Source organism: Mya arenaria, chromosome 9 (assembly GCF_026914265.1).
Source record: "Mya arenaria isolate MELC-2E11 chromosome 9, ASM2691426v1".
Lineage (NCBI taxonomy): Eukaryota > Metazoa > Mollusca > Bivalvia > Myida > Myidae > Mya > Mya arenaria.
In genome coordinates this window covers 59,764,920-59,787,774 of record NC_069130.1, presented here as the reverse complement: position 1 = coordinate 59,787,774, position 22,855 = coordinate 59,764,920, and the positions used below count along the sequence as shown (strand labels likewise).

Sequence of the window (22,855 nt, the reverse complement as noted above, 5' to 3'; positions counted from 1 at the left end):
AAAATGAAACACGAACGAACAAAACAAACAAGAATTGCAAAGTAAGAGTGAAAAACAAATACTTATGATATTTTTATATTTATATTTATACTTTTATGATATAAAATTAATTATGATATTTTCCAATGATAAAGTTTTGTCGCGTATATCGTTATTGAAACACTGTTTTTTATTACTAAAACTCAAGGTTAACATCCCGGCATGATTTCACTGTCCAATAAAATTCATCAAAAAAGGCAGGTCTAAAATGGAAAGGGCGTGTAAACCGGGCAAACCATCCAATCCGATAAAGCTTGAACGCTATATTATAATTAATTATTGATACGTGATCACAGTGTGCATTTCAAAACCTCACGAGTAACAAACTGCTGTCGCTCGTTGAGCAACATATGTGACGACGCCTGACGGAAGAGGTACATAGTTGGCAAAGTTATTATTCAGAAAATCGTTTTTAAAGTTTCGCTGATTAACTTTTTAACTTGGTTCTTGTATTCTTTTGAATTGCAACCAAGTACGAACAATCTACACATGACAGGTTTGTTGTAACACATTTGCATTTATTTTACAATTTTTTTTAAATATTTTTAGGAATGTGAGCATTTGTAGTAATTGTACATGAAGTTTCTGTACAATCTACATGTTTCAGACAGATCACAAATCAATGTTATGTAAAATAATTGTAAGCTGCGAAAAAATAAATTCTTAATATTTATTTAACATGAATGAATATTTAACATATACTTACTAAAGACTGTGTATCATTAATTTTGATGTTTTAATTAGATGATTTGATAATGTAGAGATGGGACAGTACATGTACCTGTTTTAGTGTTTATCGTATCATACATTATAAATATCGCCTTTAAATATTTTAATATAACATATGTTTTCGCTACAAACAACAGATACAAGTACCATTCGGTTTAAACTAGACTGCAGTTGTGACATGATCACACACTAGTTTACGTCCAGATTAATTAATTGGTCACTCAGATCATAACGAATGTCTCTATTTAATATCAGATATAGTTTTCCAAACCAATGGCAAAGGCAGACAATATGAAGATGGTCACGGTTCTGATCCCAATAATGACCCTACATTTGAGGGTTTAACAATCCTATAATTAGTCAGGTTATTTTAACCGCTGTTTGAAAATAGACAGCAACAAAGCCTATATTGTTTTAATAGCAAATTGTATCTCACGGCATTTATACCTTATAATAAATCCACTATGAGTATTTTTTTAATTATGTTGTAAACACGCATTTACTTTCCAGATCATTGGTAACAGGGGTATTTATTCCAATATTTTGGAAGGGAGATAAATCTGATCCATCATGATAATCGCTATTTCACTCGTAAAATTGACGCAGTTATGCTGATTGATCGAATTGTGGTCAAAAGAGCTAACTATTCTGATTGATTCTTAAAGTAAGGTCGTTTCTGTATTTATACTAAACTCTCTCACACAAAAGCAAGTTTTTTAAGTGAAAAGAAAAGAAGACAAAAGTTGATGCATGGCATGAAATATCATTATTTTATTGGTAGAGTAAATGGAAATTGTACCGATTTAGTCACTAATGTATATAAGGTGGGATTTGATACAAGTTTTTCATTACTTCAGTAATATGAGTAAGCATGCGTGCAATCTCGAACAATGAAAAGAAGGGTTGCGAAAACATGATGGTAAATGGCTATTATCGGTGCGTACGTATATACTTTGTACAATTCAAGTTGAATGCCAAGTGCACGCTATTTCAATTTAGACGCCGCTACAAGAATATACTTTACTTTGTATGAAGGGCTGGTGACGGTGTCAAAAGTTATTGATCTTCTGTCGACTGCCTTCATTGGTAGATGACACAACCGGTACAAACGCATCAAACTTGGTTTAGGATGGAACAAAAATGTCCTTGCTGATGATGGAAATATAAACGCCTGGGTTCATTGGCAGACTTCATTGAAATTAGCATTGGGTTGTTCCTTTGGGATATAACCAACACGATATTTTCTCTCTCTTTCTCAAGGACATTTAACTTCGTTTACAGCAAGTTTAAATGCAGGTTTGACGATCGATGACATTTAAGAAAATTTATTTGTAACTGTAGATGGCGCAGTTATTATGTAAGATAAGTTTTTGCAGGAATCATTTAAATAGTTATTGTTGTAAAAGTATTTCACAGCGAATGTGAAAAATGATAAAGAAGTTGTTCAGAAAAGGTTGGCGTTTAGGTAGAATTGATAAGAATTTGCATCAACATTTTTGTGCTAAATATTTAAGTATGGTAGAGATGAGAACATTTCTGTATATATTTGATATTGACGGCTATTAATGTGATTTATGATTGTTTGCGACTCAGCAAAATGAAATACCACATATACCGATATACAATATACATAACAGTCTTCTTTTTCAGTACGATGACACCTCTAAAGTGTCTATGTTTGCTCATGATCATGAGTTGGGCAAACGGAGCGAAGATCAGTAAGGGAGGAAATGGGACAATGACCAAGAGTCGGACGGACAGTGAGGAAGGAAGTGAGGAAGTGAGCATGAGTCGGTCGGACAGTAAGGGAAGCAAGGGGAAAGGAGGTAGGAAAGGAAGTGATCGACCCTAGAGGGTATTTTTTAACTTGGGCGATTATAATGCAAAATCCATTGCCAACCATCTCTAATCCTGTATGATACATATGATTTTTATTTGTCAATGATTTTAACCGGTTTTGATCATTATTCTCTGGAATTATAAATGATTTAATTGGCATGCATCATGAAAGCTTATGAAGTAAGACATAACAATTTGGTTATATTTACATTCACACTTTATTCCTTAACGATGGTTGCTGTTTATCAATTTCACATTATTTCTGTATAAAATGCAATGGCATTTCCTATCGAAATCGCATGCATTTGTTCGATACTTCTGTCCTGTCACTGGGCGCAATAATACTAATGGGCGGGGCATATTTACTACGGAACTATTTTTTTCAATGAAATCGTAGTAAAGTTATTGGCAACCTGCAAAACTGAAATCTGCAGTAAAGCAGTAAAAACAAAATGAGCAACGATAATTTGATTGTTTTTAATGTAGATTTTGATTTCATGATGGATTGAAAAGTTGAAGAAATATTAAATGACAATGATGACGACTTATTTCGGAATTTGGAATTGACATTTGGTAAAAAAGCATCTGACAAATCATGAAATCGAGGAAATGAAACAATAACATATTGTAGTGCACCCAGCAACGTCCAGAAGAAAGAGCTCAGTTCAACACTAAGTCTTCTCGCGTCCTCTGGCTTTCCTTCCGCGAAAGTTCCCATTGCTAAACACGTTACCCCACCCACCGCCACTGTCGTTTCATCCGATGTTAACTTCCAAAGAAATGACAATGCACTTTAATTGCTGATTTGTCCAACACCCTATTTCAACAAGATTGAACAACTGATCCTTCAACATAACACTCAACAAGTAAATTGACTGGAATTTTTCTCCAATTTGAAAACTCGTGACTAACAAACGCTAGTATCGCGTATTATCGCGAGATATAATGAGAACTTTGGAGGTGGCGATATTTTTGTTGTTTTCTTGTTATTGTATATTTTTCATAACTCCAGTTGTATTTTTCTAGCTGTAATACAGTTATAATACGTTGTTAAAATATACTTTTCCTTGAAAATATAGAAATTAAATCCATGAATAAGGAACTATTTTTTCTGCGCATTCATTGTTTTAAAGATTTAGGTTACTGTAGCTGTTCTAATTTACCCACCGTTCAAAACAACGAGAGAAAGAAAAAAGAGAAAACGCTCTTGAATAATCTATTTATTTTAGCAGAAAAGTACATGTAAATATAAGTATTGAAATTCGACACTTTGCATTTCATTGGGTTATGGTATGCAATGGCGCAGTTCAAAATGCTGGTGAAGTCCTTCAGACTCCAGCCCCATTGCATACCATACCCCAATAAAATGCTAAAAGTCGAATATTAATCCTTAATTGAATCGCATTAGCTATTATAAATAACGAGTAATTGAAAATGAAAATAGCAAACCTTTTGTTACGTGTTTACCGAATTATGATTCTTTTAATTGATAATTGAAATTGAAACAAAGAATTTTACTAAATAGAAAACCAATTAGCTAAAGCAAGTTGATGTACGTGATGTTTTATGTTATTTGTCCCACACCTTATAATGAAGCTTTACTTAATGGTGGTATAGTGATAAAGCCACTTGACTGTCAACCAAGGGGGGGGGGGGCAATTACAATTTCCCGCCTTTTTACTAAAACTATTAACTGTCTTCCGAGAGGGAAGGTACTCTCAATGGGTTGACGTCAACGGATAGGCATATCTTGTTTGTAAAAACATGAAGTACACCAACCACTGCTCGCACTTATCTCTATCAAATTTGCAGTGACTTAGACTAGAGTCAGAAATGCTTGAACACTTGCCGTTTTATAAACCTCCTCAAGGAGTGGAAAACCATGAAACTATATAATAACGAGTGCTTCCGGTCCCCAACTAACTCAATACTTCCCTGACTGTAGCCTTTAAACATCTGCCAGGCTCACACTAAAAGATGCGTTCCACATTATTTCTTATTTAAGAAGACAGCGCTAGTGGGAACGGCTAAATAGGAAACTATTCAAAAAGCAAAATATGATATTTAATCCCTACTACGGATAAGGTAAGTTGAGTAAATAGGTCTTGTGACACACACTTTAAGATCCCAGCTGTTCTTTAAAAAGAAGCGTCTGTACAGGATTTAACAAGGTAAATTATGGTGCGGTATTTGGAAATTTCTGACCACATAACATTTGGCCTGGGACGAACAAAAATATCACTTTGGGCAAATTTTATTTTCAGATATAACTTGTTATGCTTCTAAAAAAGTCTTTGTAGTTTATAATTAAATTAAAACCATTTTTTAAATATCAAGCTCTTGATGGTAAATAAAGTTTATATGCTTTAACTGTACACCAAAATAAACTCTAACCCATTCTGGCCGCAAACTATTAAGGACATCTTGAATAAGGACTATTGAATAGCACAATAAAAACTACAGGGACAAGCCCAGTAGTCGAAAATCCAAATATATGCAGTTTTTCAAACCACTGAAATAAATTAACGGTAGTTACTTGACTAATTCGAATGGATGCTTGACTCCTTTTCAAATATGGTTTTGCTTTGTGCATTACGTTTTGTATTTCATGTAAACGTTTTTGTTTGTTTTACAACGATTTTCTCACAAAAGTTATGCTAGGCCATTATATAGGCACGACGTTTCGTTTTGGGAGACCAAACTACTAATGTAAAATATGTGTTTTTGATCTAAGGAAATCCAAGCACAACGACGCTGATATTAACTACTTTGCAACAGTATTTCATAAAAAGACTTACAGAGTTCTCAAATTCATGCAGAAATTAGCAGGATTTGTAAAAAGGAACAATCAAACGATGTTACTTGTATTTCTAATTACTATAATCTAACTTTAATATTGTTACTCGTCATGCTTGTGTTCCTTCGCCTCTCTTAAATGACATATATGTGGTGAGATGGTATTGTGGTCTTTATCGATCATGTCTGTCTTTTGATAAAAAAAATCAATGAAGCACGTATTTGTTCGATTTTTAGAAAATAATTGCCTAAAGCCAGTACGGTCTAAGACGAAATGCCGGCCCAAATCTTTGAAGTCCTTGAAATCTGTGTTCTTTAACTCGTCCTCCTGTGAGTGCGAGGAGACAGTAATGTGCTTAAAGGGCGCCAATAAATTCGATGAAGAAAAATGTGATGCCGTATGCGAACAATTAGGTACGTGTGTGTGTGTGTGCGTGCGTGCGTGCGCGCGCGCGTGCGTGCGTACGTGCAGTTCTGTGTGTTCAAAGTTCAAAGTCAATCGTATTAGAAATAATCACAAGTATTTATTTGCATTAAGTCATACTGATCAATTTACTTTTATCTGACAGTCATTTCAAGAGAAAAAACAGTATATATAATAGTATTTCATCGCTTGCAGATATAATGGAAGACTAAAGTATCTAATCTCCGAATACAGAAATAGGTTACTTATGAGTAGGAGTGATAGGAAATTGCTAGTATGTCGATGCGCTTTATATGACGTACACATTTAAGTTGGAGCGGGCTTACTGGAATGGTCGGACTGGGCGATAGACTTTGTCAATGGACAGGAAGTAAGAACAAGGGAATGCATCGAAAGTCAGTCCAATCCGTGTGCATGCTTTGGGGAACCTGAACTTAATCAAACAAGGCCTTGCAGTGGTTCTAACTGTGGTAAGTGAAACACACATGTTTGACGTAGCTTTTTTGGCAGAATAGCGTTACGTCTACAGAAAATGACGATTAGTGTATACTCGTAAAATGAGTATCGTATTTTTGTTGTTGTTCTTTTGTGCTGTGGCATTTAATAATTGTTCTCGTATAAGCAATTTGTTATTTTGTTCTTATTTTGCTCAAAAAAGTGAATTCTGTAACTTCTGACTTCGTTTCGCTGAAGTAGCCTCCCTTGACTTCATTACACAAAACTGCATAACACATTCGAATTCATACGCGCACTTGACAGATGGCGGTAAATTTAAATCAAATTAAAACCGAAAATTAAAAAGGAATAATTAAATAGGCAGGTATATAATAAATGGAATATTACGATAAAACGCTTTTCTGGTGACCTGTATCACGTCTCGTTCGGTGAGTAAACATGTATCCCTATCGACCTGCGGTCTCGACGGATACGTGTTTACACAACGAACTCGACGTGATACAGGTCACCAGAAAAGCGTCCAATCATAATATCCCCTATGTATTTTATTAAGTAACAAAATGTTCACTTAAAAACTAACTCTACTTTCGCATTTCATTTTAAGATTATCCATATATTCGTTTTAGAGCCCAACGTCACTAGCTGGGAGTTGACCAGTTGCGTAGGATGTCGCGATATTATCTGTACAATAATGCGAACCTGCTATCCCCATCCCGACTATCCTGAAAGCTGCGATGGCGTCAAGGTTCAAGATAACATAACCCGTGTCGTTCCAGGTATGCCAACTAAACAAAAATAACACATTCCATAACATCGCAAGTTTTGTCACTGTGATCAGAAATATCAAACATCACGCGACGACATTTGAAATATTTAGAAAATGAAATATGAATATCCAAGTTAAAACCATTTATGTGTATCCCAAATTATGTCCTTTTTTGAAAGATTGCTAGTTACTGAAATATGAAATCCGATGCACACGGTATGTTATCTTGTTCGAGTTTTAGGAAATGCAACCGAATGGGGCACTATATGTGCAGTTTCGTTGAGATCGATCTAGTTTCGCTAGTTCGGACTGTAACTTGGGGAATATGCTTACTTGAAAATAACTCGGCCCATAGTAAATGAAATGGAAATAACACACAACACTGTATATATTTTTTTATATCGTATTTATTTGGGAAATTTTGACAAAACGTTGCATTTTAGCTCGTCTGTTTCCGAGTTACTGTGATAGCCTTGGTGTCGGTGTCGGTGTCGGCGTCGGTGTCGGTGATAGCCTTGGTGTAGGCGTCGGTGTAGGTGTCGGTGTAGGCGTCGGTGTCGGTGATAGCCTTGGTGTAGGCGTCGGCGTAGGTGTCGGCGTCGGTGTCGGTGATAGCCTTGGTGTAGGCGTAGGTGTCGTTGTTGGCGTCGGCGTCGGTGATAGCCTTGGTGTAGGCGTCGGCGTAGGTGTCGGCGTCGGTGTCGGTGATAGCCTTGGTGTAGGCGTAGGTGTCGTTGTTGGCGTCGGCGTCGGTGATAGCCTTGGTGTAGGCGTCGGTGAAGGTGTCGGTGTAGGCCTCGGCGTCGGCGTCGGTGTCGGTGATAGCCTTGGTCTAGGCGTCGGTTTCGGTGTCGGTGTAGGTGATAGCCTTGGTGTCTGTGTCGGTGTAGGCGTCGGCGTCGGTGTCGGTGATAACCTTAGTCTAGGCGTCGGTGTCGGTGTCGGCGTCGGTGAAAGCCTTGGTGTAAGTGTCGTTGTTGGCGTCGGCGTAGGCGTCGGTGATAGCCTTGGTCTAGGCGTCGGTGTCGGTGTCGGCGTCGATGTCGGCGTCGGTGTCGGTGTAGGCGTCGGTGGAGGCGTCGGCGTCGGTTTCGGCGTCGGTGTTGGTGTAAGTGTCGGGGTCGGTGTCGGTGTAAGTGTAGGTGTCGGTGTAAGTGTCGGTGTCGGCGTAGTTGTCGGTGTAGGTGTCGGCGTCGGCGTCGGTTTCGGCGTCGGTGTCGGCGTCGGGGTAGGTGTAGGTGTCGGCGAATGTGTCGATGTCGGTGTCGGCGTAGGTGTAGGTGTAGGTGTCGGCGTCGGTGTAGGCGTAGGTGTCGATGTCGGTGATTTCCTTGGTGTAGGCGTCGGTTTCGGTGTAGGTGTCGATGTAGGTGTAGGTGTCGTTGTCGGCGTAAGCGTCGGTGTAGGCGTAGGTGTCGATGATAGCCTTGGTGTCGGTGTCGACGTCGGCGTCGGTGATAGCCTTGGTGTAGGCGTCGGTTTCGGTGTAGGTGTAAGTTTCGGTGTCGGCGTCGGTGTTGGTGTAAGCGTCGGTGTAGGCGTCGGCGTCGGTATCGGTGTCGGCGTTGGTGTCGGTGTAGGCATCGGTGTAGGCGTCTGTGCAGGCGTCTGTTTCGGTGCAAACGTCGATATCGGTGTCAGTTTCGGCGTCGGCGTCGGCGTCGGTGACGGTGTAGGCGTCGATGTCCGCGTCATTGTCCACGTCGATGTCGATGTCGATGTCGGCGTCGATGTAAAACAAACTTAAACCTTAGCCGTCAATCATAATTGTTCAAGATATTCAACTGAATCTAAGTTTAGATGTTGCCAGAGAAGACGCGCGCATGCATAGCAAGGCCCATAACTCTACTTTATCGATTGTCAAGTAGAAGTCAAGAAGTCATGTAAAACCTTTAACCTTGCAATAACTTAATAACCGTTCAATATAAACTGTGTACACATTGACCAGTAAGAATGAACTTATATGAAACAAGACCAATACCTCTTACATTCATGAAAAGAAAGAACTTCGCCCCTTTCTCGACTTAAAGGAACAAACAAGCGCTAGCGTTGGCTCCGCGGCGCTATCGTGTATATATATTAATAGCTATGATCTTGAGATGGTTAAACATACTGCTGTGGAGCAAAATAATGACCCTTTCCCAGTGAAAACCAATATTTTACTTAGTGTACGTCTTGCTATTTGTAGTCACGGGGGCTTTAAGGAGGTATTGCATGTAATCTATGTTACCCCTTGATTTTACAATAAATGAAGTCTCTTACTATAGATTTATAGAAAAATAAAAATGATAAATCACTAATACGTTACCTTGTTTGCTGAAAAAGACCAATTCTTACATTTTGTGGCAAGAAAAATCAAGTCTTTACTGATTCTTGCAATTATTAAATAAATGAATGGAAAATATCACTTACTCGTATAGTACCGTAACACAAACCAAGTCAAACCAAGTCTCAAAATGTGCGTATATTTTTGCTCCAGGCGAATGTAAAATTAAACTAATTTGTTCTGATCATGAAGACTAGTGTAACGCATTTATTGTCATAAAATTGAAAACTCATATCTAATGATACCACAAACAACAACTTATTTTGGACAAAAAGGTTCTAAAACCTTGAACATCCCACAAGCAACTTTGTACTCATCCGATTCTTCCATAACCCTTTTTGGTTCCAATTATCTTGAATGCGAACTTATGTTATTATTGAATAGGATTATTCACTCAACTTATTTTAAGAATAAAAGATTCATACTATCACGGCATTTTAACAATTTAGTCGCCATCTTTGGTTGCAGACTCATAACACCTCACATTCACGTACGTTTCCGCACCTATCATGTATTTTCCTATACATGTATAGCAATTGAGTAAAACACAGCCAAGTGAAATATAGTGAAAGTCATGATAGGGTTTTAACGAGATTGGATAGATACTAGCCATGCACAGTTATAAAAATAGTGTTCATTTCCGTTTCAGATTACTTAGACTGCGATTTCGTCCTGGGTATCGATGATATTCATGTTCTCGATATCCAGTCGTGCAGGGGCTATAGTGCAAATTTTCATTGTACCTGGCGATTTAACACTCGTAATGGGACAATCAAAGTATTCATCAATGACGTGCAAACAAGCTCGTGTAATGATACAATTGATGTAAGTAAAGTTGTTTGTGTTCATTATACTTTATGATTACTTGGAAATTCAAGCTTTATATTAAGAGTGTTTAGAAAGGTATTGGTATGTTACTATCCGAAAACATGTCATAATGACTTTAATTATAATTTATCTATTCAAACAAACTAATCGAACCCAATTATTCAAGCAAAATATATATAATTTATTTTAATGAAAAGGATTTGTATAAAAAGCAATATAATTCTTATTGCATTAGGAAAGTCACGTGACATGCATATATTGCAGTGACGTTTTAAGCGCTAAAAGTAACCTTTACTATGGGTTTCATTGCATGTCTGGTTATTGCGATGCATTTTATTTTATCAAATTGGAGGTTCAAAAAGTTAAAAAGGTTAATATAAATCCTTTAAGGATTGATTCTTATTTTTCGTACGTTTATGCAGTATGAACGCTCGGCCACGATTTTGCAAATCCATGAAGCGGGCTTCATTCTGCATGAATGCACGCAAAATAAGAATCAATCCTTATATTTACATTTTTCTGGTTTAATTCTTCTTTTTTCCGACCTTTTAATGCTCGAGAACAAGTCTTTGATAACAATAAAGGGAACAAAACGTGAAGAGCAAATGTAAATGTTAAGGGCACTTGTCGCCCTTGGTGTTGAGTAAGGCCTTCTGTTCATCATCCGCATGATAAATAAGCCAGAAATAATCTGCAGAAAATATAAATAGTCGAGTTTTTGTAATCAATTGGTAGTAACTGTAAAATATGTGGTGATAATTATTTTGATTGTTATGTGTTTGGTCTTATCACGAAAATCATCGAAATATTGTAACTCTTGTTTTTTATATGCATGACCCATGTGAGTGGGCATAAAAAATGTGGTCACGGTGATTTTATGGATTAGTCTAAGGTAAAACCATTGTCATATCTTTTTGTATTCTTTTAACCTTTTCCAAAGAATTGAAGCTTAATAATGTGCTAGTTTTTTTCTCGATTTGAAAATACTTAGACGAGTGCTCTTACTCGACATACACATGACACTTTGATACATGTGTTACAAGTAAATGTCTCACCCTTCAACATAGAATTTAAAAAACAATATCGGCAGGCGAATCTATAACGACATTTCTTACAGAATACGTTGACTTCACTTTTCTTACATAAAACACAGATCCATTTTTTAGCTGATATGCTTTTACCTAAATTAAGATAATCAATTTCGTCAATTAAAGATTGTTTGGTTTTGTTGTCAAGCGTGACGATTGAAGTATGATGTAGCAAATGACATCATTTTAATAGGTTGATTTGTTTGTACGACTATATGTATAACATTTGATTGGTGCGCGCGCATGCATTTTTGAGTATATAAGGGCGACACATTCATTATTTTTGTTCATTTCACGATGACTTTTCAACTTGTCAACCCAGACCTACATGCTTTGTGTGAAACATTTATACGAAAGAAAAGAAACTTTGAAGGGGCTGGCCATCAACGAAAAAACATGTTCAATGTAACATGTCCTTTCACCGATATCGAAGGTTTTCGATTCACGTCGATAACGAACAGTCCATATGATTTTTTGGATTACATCCCAACAGCCCAGCATCTCTTTTTGACAGAACCTACCTTGGAAGCCTTTGAAAAATACATAGATGAAATATTCAAGAACGAACAAAGTGACTGGTCGTATTTCAACATTTTGAAGAAGCTTTCTCCAATGGATTTCAGCAAACTCACAGACACTCTGGAAAATACAAATCTGAGCAGAAGGGTAGACAAAGAGGTGCGAACGAGCATTCCAATTTGCATCATACCAGTAACCGAGTTCGCAGCCCTTGAAGACTACAGTAGGATTTATGGAGTTAAATCAAACAACCAATCTCTGGAGAGAACTCAGATCAGACTTCGCCTAAACACATATTTCGTCGCTCTGATAAGGACACTGAACTGTAGAGAATCGGACATCATAGATGTTATGTATCGAAAAAACATTTTACCCAGTAAAAATTTTCATCTTGTATGTACACAGAAAGAGCTAACATATGCATTCAGGAAGATTCAAACTAGTGGAATACTAAGTCGGATAGGAATTCGCCTTCAGGTTATAGAAAATAGTGGCATGGTTGTGAAGCCTTTGTTTGGATGTCTTCACTCAAACCTTTGCCAAGCACTTGAGTGTTTGTTTGCACTACACCCAATGTTTGCACAGTTCCAAGATGCGCTTACTCTGGAAACGCAACTTATAAATGACGGTAAAGGAATATTATCGAATGCTAAACCCAACAGAAAACGAAAGCATGTGGAAGCGCCACGAGATCAATCCAAACTACCAAAGAGATGGCGAAAAAATGCTATCACGCTAGAAACAGAAATTCCTGTTGAACAATCGGTGATTGAGATGTTAGCAGAAGATTCGTCGAATTCTGCGACTAAAACAAACATAAAGAAGGAGTGCGTGGAACATTGCGAAAATGACTCAAATGACAATGACATACAAGATTGTGGTACCCAGGAGAAGAAATGGCTAAATAACGCTACCTCGCTAAACACAGAAATTCCTCTTGAACAATCGGTAATTCAGATGTTAGCAGAGTATTCGTCGGATACTGCGAACCACACACACATAAAGAAGGAGTGCGTGGAACATTCCGAAAATGACTTAAACGACAATGACACACAATATTGTGGTAACCGGGATGATGACAACAAATGGTGGTTAGACTTATTTGATGAATCCTTAGACGGAAAATCAACTGTAGACATTCTTGCTATGGCAATTGAATTAACTTGCCCAGAGCTACTATTTCGATAAGATTATTGTATTATTTTTGAAAAAATAAATGCTTGCAGAATTACTTTGTATCGTTACTTTTATTGACATTATGTTAGCCAGACACTTTAATCAAGAACGACACATTCCTATCGAAGATATGGTATATCACATATTTAGCGATTATACCTTACCTAAGGAAATTCAATCTTCTGAGATTGCCAATATCGTAAACGAACACGGTGATATGCGATATGAATTTCTGGTTGAAATGCGCCAGGAACACTTTGTTCCCATAGAATTTACACCAACACATGTGAAATCCATCGAAATTACGCTTGACAGTGCGTTGACACAGAAAATTGTCAGAATCAAATTTCATAACGATGGATACGATTCAGATTTTCTCCTAGCTGAGGAATATGTTAGTGAGCGGGATCATTTACATAAGGGATACGCAAACAAGATATTTTTTTCCGATAGATGTACAGCTGACATGGCAGCCACAGCCTATTATTCGGTAATCAAACTCGACTTCCTTACAAAATTCAGCGTCTTCTCAAGATTGAAAATTGCCCAACATTTACTGCAGCGGTTTGGAAGTGAACTCTACCCTACAAATATGGTACACTTTTTAGATCGACGAATACAGGACATTCATGAACAAGCACTTCTTGCGATAAAATCTCAGAGAGATAATTTGTATAGATCTGATCAATCAAACAGACTTCTAAAGTGTGCTGAATTGAACACAGTTATAAAAGATATTGCAAATGATACATGGACTTACCGAGATTGCTACATTGACACTTCGAAACACCAATTATGTGTTTTATTTCAATCAAAATATGGACTACAAACCTACACGACCAACCGCTTCTGCAAGGATGGTTTTTGTTGCAATAGTAACATCAATTACAAAGGACTCAAGCTACATTTTTGACTGAGGAGTTGTTGGGTGAATTATGTGTCTTACTTAATGAATAGAATGTTTGTACATCGTGTATGCAGTGTGTTGTTAATGCTTAGTCTCAAAACATATTAACCATTCTCTCAGTTTTGATTTACAAATGATAGAGCACAAAACAAACACAGTGCTTAAAATTATGATTTATTTGACAACTTTTCAAATTTTTCAAAATTTTTGACTTTGGATTTTCACCATAGCGCATTCGTTTTTTAGCTATATACTTACCAAAGCGCATTTGCGTTTAAGCGATGTAGTTTTTTCACGCTGAGTACCCCCCTTATGAAACTTTTTTTTACATTGAATTTAGAACGATTTATTTGAATCTCAAAATTAAGCACACAAAGTGACGATGTTCAAATATTTTGGGATGACGAGATTTTGGCTCGCTCGCCCGACCAAACTAAAAGACTTATAGATATACTTTAAGTCTTTCAGTTGGGCTGGGCGAGGTAACCAAAAAGCTCGTCACCCTAAATTATTTGTACATCGTCACCTGGTTTGCTTAAATTTGTGAGTCGATTTGTCATAAAAAGAGTAAAATGTATGATAAGATGCTTAGCATCTTCAAATAATTTGACATTCATCTTTTGGTTTGACAAATAATAAGAGTGAAATATATGATAAACTGCTTAGCATCTTCAAATAATTTGACGTTCATCTTTTGGTTTGACAAATAATAGAGTGAAATGTATGAGAACTGCTAAATGTCATGAATCGATTTGACACTTAGCATTTGGTTTGACAAATAATAAAGTGAACTGTTTGATAAATGCTTAGTATCATGAATCGCTTTGATATTCATCAATTCGTTTTACTAATGAAAAAATGATTTATTCATTCGTGACGATTTCTTAATTTTCACAAATGAATGGTATCTCATTCTATTTTCTGTCAAATAAACCTTAATGATCTGCATGTTTTTTCCAGGAGATGAAAATTTCATGAAATGCAAAATGTTCATATTCCATTTTTATTTTCAAAGATTTTACTCATTGTGTCAAGTCCATGAAACTGGCGTTCACACAAGATTTGAAAACAAATAAAATCTTCATATTGATAATTATGAGACAATCTGTGGCTATTTGGCATGACAAAAAATAAAGTGAAACATCAATGAGTTGTGATGGTTTACATTTGGACATTTTTTCAAGTTGATCTACAAATGGACGAATACTCTATTCATATTGGATGATTTACTTGCAGTGTGTTGTAAATACTTAGTCTCAAAACATATTAACCATTCTCTCAGTTTTGATTTACAAATGATAGAGCACAAAACAAACACAGTGCTTAAAATTATGATTTATTTGACAACTTTTCAAATTTTTCAAAATTTTTGACTTTGGATTTTCCCCATAGCGCATTCGTTTTTTAGCTATATACTTACCAAAGCGCATTTGCGTTTAAGCGATGTAGTTTTTTCACGCTGAGTACCCCCCTTATGAAACTTTTTTTTACATTGAATTTAGAACGATTTATTTGAATCTCAAAATTAAGCACACAAAGTGACGATGTTCAAATATTTTGGGATGACGAGATTTTGGCTCGCTCGCCCGACCAAACTAAAAGACTTATAGATATACTTTAAGTCTTTCAGTTGGGCTGGGCGAGGTAACCAAAAAGCTCGTCACCCTAAATTATTTGTACATCGTCACCTGGTTTGCTTAAATTTGTGAGTCGATTTGTCATAAAAAGAGTAAAATGTATGATAAGATGCTTAGCATCTTCAAATAATTTGACATTCATCTTTTGGTTTGACAAATAATAAGAGTGAAATATATGATAAACTGCTTAGCATCTTCAAATAATTTGACGTTCATCTTTTGGTTTGACAAATAATAGAGTGAAATGTATGAGAACTGCTAAATGTCATGAATCGATTTGACACTTAGCATTTGGTTTGACAAATAATAAAGTGAACTGTTTGATAAATGCTCAGTATCATGAATCGCTTTGATATTCATCAATTCGTTTTACTAATGAAAAAATGATTTATTCATTCGTGACGATTTCTTAATTTTCACAAATGAATGGTATCTCATTCTATTTTCTGTCAAATAAACCTTAATGATCTGCATGTTTTTTCCAGGAGATGAAAATTTCATGAAATGCAAAATGTTCATATTCCATTTTTATTTTCAAAGATTTTACTCATTGTGTCAAGTCCATGAAACTGGCGTTCACACAAGATTTGAAAACAAATAAAATCTTCATATTGATAATTATGAGACAATCTGTGGCTATTTGGCATGACAAAAAATAAAGTGAAACATCAATGAGTTGTGATGGTTTACATTTGGACATTTTTTCAAGTTGATCTACAAATGGACGAATACTCTATTCATATTGGATGATTTACTTGCAGTGTGTTGTAAATACTTAGTCTCAAAACATATTAACCATTCTCTCAGTTTTGATTTACAAATGATAGAGCACAAAACAAACACAGTGCTTAAAATTATGATTTATTTGACAACTTTTCAAATTTTTCAAAATTTTTGACTTTGGATTTTCACCATAGCGCATTCGTTTTTTAGCTATATACTTACCAAAGCGCATTTGCGTTTAAGCGATGTAGTTTTTTCACGCTGAGTACCCCCCTTATGAAACTTTTTTTTACATTGAATTTAGAACGATTTATTTGAATCTCAAAATTAAGCACACAAAGTGACGATGTACAAATATTTTGGGATGACGAGATTTTGGCTCGCTCGCCCGACCAAACTAAAAGACTTATAGATATACTTTAAGTCTTTCAGTTGGGCTGGGCGAGGTAACCAAAAAGCTCGTCACCCTAAATTATTTGTACATCGTCACCTGGTTTGCTTAAATTTGTGAGTCGATTTGTCATAAAAAGAGTAAAATGTATGATAAGATGCTTAGCATCTTCAAATAATTTGACATTCATCTTTTGGTTTGACAAATAATAAGAGTGAAATATATGATAAACTGCTTAGCATCTTCAAATAATTTGACGTTCATCTTTTGGTTTGACAAATAATAGAGTGAAATGTATGAGAACTGCTAAATGTCATGAATCGATTTGACACTTAGCATTTGGTTTGACAAATAATAAAGTGAACTGTTTGATAAATGCTTCAGTATCATGAATCGCTTTGATATTCATCAATTCGTTTTACTAATGAAAAAATGATTTATTCATTCGTGACGATTTCTTAATTTTCACAAATGAATGGTATCTCATTCTATTTTCTGTCAAATAAACCTTAATGATCTGCATGTTTTTTCCAGGAGATGAAAATTTCATGAAATGCAAAATGTTCATATTCCATTTTTATTTTCAAAGATTTTACTCATTGTGTCAAGTCCATGAAACTGGCGTTCACACAAGATTTGAAAACAAATAAAATCTTCATATTGATAATTATGAGACAATCTGTGGCTATTTGGCATGACAAAAAATAAAGTGAAACATCAATGAGTTGTGATGGTTTACATTTGGACATTTTTTCAAGTTGATCTACAAATGGACGAATACTCTATTCATATTGGATGATTTACTTGCAGTGTGTTGTAAATACTTAGTCTCAAAACATATTAACCATTCTCTCAGTTTTGATTTACAAATGATAGAGCACAAAACAAACACAGTGCTTAAAATTATGATTTATTTGACAACTTTTCAAATTTTTCAAAATTTTTGACTTTGGATTTTCACCATAGCGCATTCGTTTTTTAGCTATATACTTACCAAAGCGCATTTGCGTTTAAGCGATGTAGTTTTTTCACGCTGAGTACCCCCCTTATGAAACTTTTTTTTACATTGAATTTAGAACGATTTATTTGAATCTCAAAATTAAGCACACAAAGTGACGATGTTACAAATATTTTGGGATGACGAGATTTTGGCTCGCTCGCCCGACCAAACTAAAAGACTTATAGATATACTTTAAGTCTTTCAGTTGGGCTGGGCGAGGTAACCAAAAAGCTCGTCACCCTAAATTATTTGTACATCGTCACCTGGTTTGCTTAAATTTGTGAGTCGATTTGTCATAAAAAGAGTAAAATGTATGATAAGATGCTTAGCATCTTCAAATAATTTGACATTCATCTTTTGGTTTGACAAATAATAAGAGTGAAATATATGATAAACTGCTTAGCATCTTCAAATAATTTGACGTTCATCTTTTGGTTTGACAAATAATAGAGTGAAATGTATGAGAAATGCTAAATGTCATGAATCGATTTGACACTTAGCATTTGGTTTGACAAATAATAAAGTGAACTGTTTGATAAATGCTCAGTATCATGAATCGCTTTGATATTCATCAATTCGTTTTACTAATGAAAAAATGATTTATTCATTCGTGACGATTTCTTAATTTTCACAAATGAATGGTATCTCATTCTATTTTCTGTCAAATAAACCTTAATGATCTGCATGTTTTTTCCAGGAGATGAAAATTTCATGAAATGCAAAATGTTCATATTCCATTTTTATTTTCAAAGATTTTACTCATTGTGTCAAGTCCATGAAACTGGCGTTCACACAAGATTTGAAAACAAATAAAATCTTCATATTGATAATTATGAGACAATCTGTGGCTATTTGGCATGACAAAAAATAAAGTGAAACATCAATGAGTTGTGATGGTTTACATTTGGACATTTTTTCAAGTTGATCTACAAATGGACGAATACTCTATTCATATTGGATGATTTACTTGCAGTGTGTTGTAAATACTTAGTCTCAAAACATATTAACCATTCTCTCAGTTTTGATTTACAAATGATAGAGCACAAAACAAACACAGTGCTTAAAATTATGATTTATTTGACAACTTTTCAAATTTTTCAAAATTTTTGACTTTGGATTTTCACCATAGCGCATTCGTTTTTTAGCTATATACTTACCAAAGCGCATTTGCGTTTAAGCGATGTAGTTTTTTCACGCTGAGTACCCCCCTTATGAAACTTTTTTTTACATTGAATTTAGAACGATTTATTTGAATCTCAAATTTAAGCACACAAAGTGACGATGTACAAATATTTTGGGATGACGAGATTTTGGCTCGCTCGCCCGACCAAACTAAAAGACTTATAGATATACTTTAAGTCTTTCAGTTGGGCTGGGCGAGGTAACCAAAAAGCTCGTCACCCTAAATTATTTGTACATCGTCACCTGGTTTGCTTAAATTTGTGAGTCGATTTGTCATAAAAAGAGTAAAATGTATGATAAGATGCTTAGCATCTTCAAATAATTTGACATTCATCTTTTGGTTTGACAAATAATACGAGTGAAATATATGATAAACTGCTTAGCATCTTCAAATAATTTGACGTTCATCTTTTGGTTTGACAAATAATAGAGTGAAATGTATGACAAATGCTCAGTGTCATGAATCGATTTGTCACTTAGTATTTGGTTTGACAATAAATAAAGAGCAATAAATGATATATGTTCAGTGTCATTATTCGATTTTACATTCATCATTTGGAATGACAAATAATAGAGTGAAATGTATGACAAATCCTAAGTGTCACATTGGTGTGAAATAAATTATGATATGAATTATGTTTGTTTTTCAAAAAGTATTTAACAGAAATGGTATGTAAGGCTAGTGTAATTGCTTTTGATTGTCAATTGTAATCAGAATGACACAAAAAAGAGGATATTGCTTTACAATGAACGATTACAACGAAGATGATTTAAAAAAACTAAAAGATATTAAATGTAAATATATCATCATTTGCAAAGTAATTGGAGATAATGAAGTACGGTTACGAGGTTATATTTACTACCAGGGAAGCGGAAAAACCTTCACTGGCGTCAAAAGAGATGTAGGAGATAAAGCACATATCGAACCAGCGGAGGAAACACCAGTGAAGAGCAAAATGCATTGTAGCAATGGAGGATTAGTGATATTTGAAAATAGTAAATTACCTCAAAGGGAAAAGAGACAAAATGAAGTTCGCACGTCCGAGGTGAAAACAAATGTAAAATCGTTGAAGCCTAAGTTCGATGATGATAAATATGTGTGTGCTACCAAAGCTAAACAAGACTTTTTCCTTTCTGTGACAGACCTTTTAAAAGTACCATTCGTCAAGTTCGCGACACAAAAACTATACAATCGAGATGATATACAGGGAATAGTGAGTAAGAAATATGGTTCTGATGACCCGACCGAGATCTTGAAAATATTAAAGCATAAACGAGAAAAACGCATCGCTATCCGCCAAGCTAAATCACAACAGAGACAAGAACAGAGACATTCACATCTGAGATATCTTTTATCTCAGAGTGGCCTCGAGCTCCGAGACGACAGTACTCTCTGTCAGAGGTATATCAGAGGGGAAATCAAAGAACAAACTCCAGAATGGATTGTCAATCGTATGTGTCAATTGAAGTATCTGTACCAATATCTCGATATGAAAAAAGCATATAAAGAATCACGGAAGCTTAAGGCTGAACAACCTGACTATCCTCAATCAATCAGTCAACTCGCAGAGCACATTGCTCTACGCAAAGTAGGAGGTTCATACCCTGATAAATTTCCATGGCTTTGATATTATTCACAAATCTGTTGTTTTTCCATTGTTTGTGATTTTCAAACATAATAAACCAATAAACCTGATATTTCGGTTTTGTCTCATTATCAGATGATGAAGAGAGAAAAATAACACTATATATATATATGGCTTTAAACAGAACGTATCATTTGTTACAATGGAGTATTCTTTCAAACAAGTATCGATTCCAAAACATCAAGAATATGATAATTTCACTGCTCGATTAGCAACATATAGTGCTTGGTCGATCGATTTCATTGATCCAGTTGACTTGGCAAAAGCAGGATTGTTTTTTACCGGTTTTCGTGATGAAGTAACTTGTTATTTTTGCGGAAATCATTTACACTCGTGGGAGCGAGGAGAAGTCCCAGAAAATGAACATGCACGTTTTTTCCCCAATTGTAAGTTAACACATAACATGGAATCTGAAGATCTTATTAACGAAGAAGATGACGATGCATATGATCCTGATCCCTTTTACAGACAATTTTTCAGCGAGTCAGCACGACTCGAAACGTATAGAGATTGGAAATCTGTGATAAGTCAAGAAGAGTTGGCAAAAAATGGATTCATTTACCAACACACTGGGGATCGCGTTCAGTGTGTGTTTTGTCGAAAATGTTTTTCTGACTGGAAGCCAGAAGACCGAATCCCAAATGTTCATTATCGTTTCAGCCCAGAATGTCCCTTTGCTGCTGGATTTGAAACAAGAAATGTACCTCTGGTATGCATTTCAGAACAACAAAATATTGACAAAATCCTACTTGAATTTGGGTTTCGCATCGAGGATAATTAGTAACGCCAAACTGGTCTTTCGCAGAACATACGGCAGTGAAAAGAGTTATGAAATCAATGACATTTGTAACATTTTGCTCGAAACGAATGTAAAGCACGAACCATCTGAAAACCATGAACAAGACACAAACCTTGATGAACGAAGACAGTGCAAAATTTGTTTTGACGGTCTCGTAGACATGGTACTTTTGCCTTGTGGGCATCTGTTTTGCTGCAGAGTGTGTGCCAACATCCTGTCAAATTGTTCCATATGTCGGAAGAAAATCACAGGCAGAGTACAGGCTCTATTGTGATGACATTAAATGGCTACATCGGATGGGACCAAACCACAGTCAACTGCGCGTTTACACAGAGCAAACTGGGAAGTTTTGTTTTGATGTTTGAAAAATGAAAATGGAAATGGAATGGACTTGGGGAAATAGGCTGATAGAAAAGGCCCCCCCCCCTTGTTGAAAATCCCCCCCCCCTTATTTTCACCCCCGTTTTCTGTATTCCATTATTTGTGGTGGCTACAAAGAACTCATGCACACATACAAACACACAAACATACAATATGACAGCCGATGCAGCCGATACAGATCCAAACATGTCAAACATGTCAAACATGTCAAACACGTCAAACTATTCGTATGATAAGAGATTCGGAAAACGTTTTCGATGTTGTGAGTGGTGTGGTGGTTACAGTAACATTGACTATCTCCTACTCGTTATGAAAAATTGTGTGTTCGAACATTCCGCGTGTCCAAGCTGTTTCGATAAATACAATGGCTCTTGTCCTGCTTGTTGGTTGAACCATCCAGTTGCGTTAGCACACATTAAGGAAAGGAAACGATACTACAAGAAATTGGGTAAAATAGAAACTAACGACTGGTTATTGAGAGAGATGAGGCATGATTACCTCGCCACCATTAAGAAAAGCACAAGGGAAAAGTTCAAAAGTGACGTGTTGATGTTCGCCTTTTTGTAATGCAAAAGTTCTAAATGGGTATAAAAGCAAAAGACTGCAAAACATTGCAAAATACTGCAAAGCCAAACTGCAAAGAGATCATGGCAAAACCAAACTGCAAAGAGATCATGACAAACAACTGCCAGTGTGACGACTGTAAGTTTTTCAGATTGAATTATTATGACTGTATCCTTTTCAGATTGAATTATTATGACTGTATCGATAACTGCCAGTGCGACGACTGTAAATTGTACAGACAGAAGATGGATTTGAATGATTCCAATGCCATGAACTGTGAGATGGATGAGCTGGCTAACACCGTAAAAACACAGAAATCAGACAACAGCAATACCTTACCGCAACAAACCGAATCGATGAGTGTTGATATGTTGGATAAGGAAATGTTCATGAATTATTATGAAATGTTCAAACCGCAGATGGATTTAAACGATTCCAGTTCCAATGCGGGAATGAAAAGAAAAGTGGAAAATGGTGAGATGGATAACATTGTAAAAAGACAGAAAATAGAATACAGCAATACCTCCCCCCAGCAAACCGAATCGATGAGAGTTGGTATGTTTGACAAGGACAATGACTGTATGGATCTTGTTTGATATTTATGCAAAAAGCTACAATGTGCTTCTATTTGAAATAAAT

The 22,855-nt window shown here is 35.9% G+C and overlaps 2 protein-coding genes across 2 annotated transcripts; one reads left to right on the top strand and one right to left on the bottom strand.

Annotated features, from left to right (window-relative positions):
- Positions 1–1,924: 1,924 nt before the first annotated feature.
- On the top strand, positions 1,925–10,251 carry LOC128245724 (uncharacterized). Its single transcript, XM_052963953.1, has 6 exons — positions 1,925–2,064; positions 2,419–2,594; positions 5,641–5,817; positions 6,139–6,297; positions 6,910–7,059; positions 10,025–10,251. Exons 2-6 carry the CDS (start codon positions 2,423–2,425, stop codon positions 10,234–10,236), a joined length of 870 nt encoding a protein of 289 aa, XP_052819913.1. The 5' UTR covers positions 1,925–2,064; positions 2,419–2,422; the 3' UTR covers positions 10,237–10,251.
- On the bottom strand, positions 7,085–10,018 carry LOC128245723 (mucin-2-like). Its single transcript, XM_052963952.1, has one exon. It carries the CDS (start codon positions 8,742–8,744, stop codon positions 7,509–7,511), a length of 1,236 nt encoding a protein of 411 aa, XP_052819912.1. The 5' UTR covers positions 8,745–10,018; the 3' UTR covers positions 7,085–7,508.
- Positions 10,252–22,855: the final 12,604 nt, after the last annotated feature.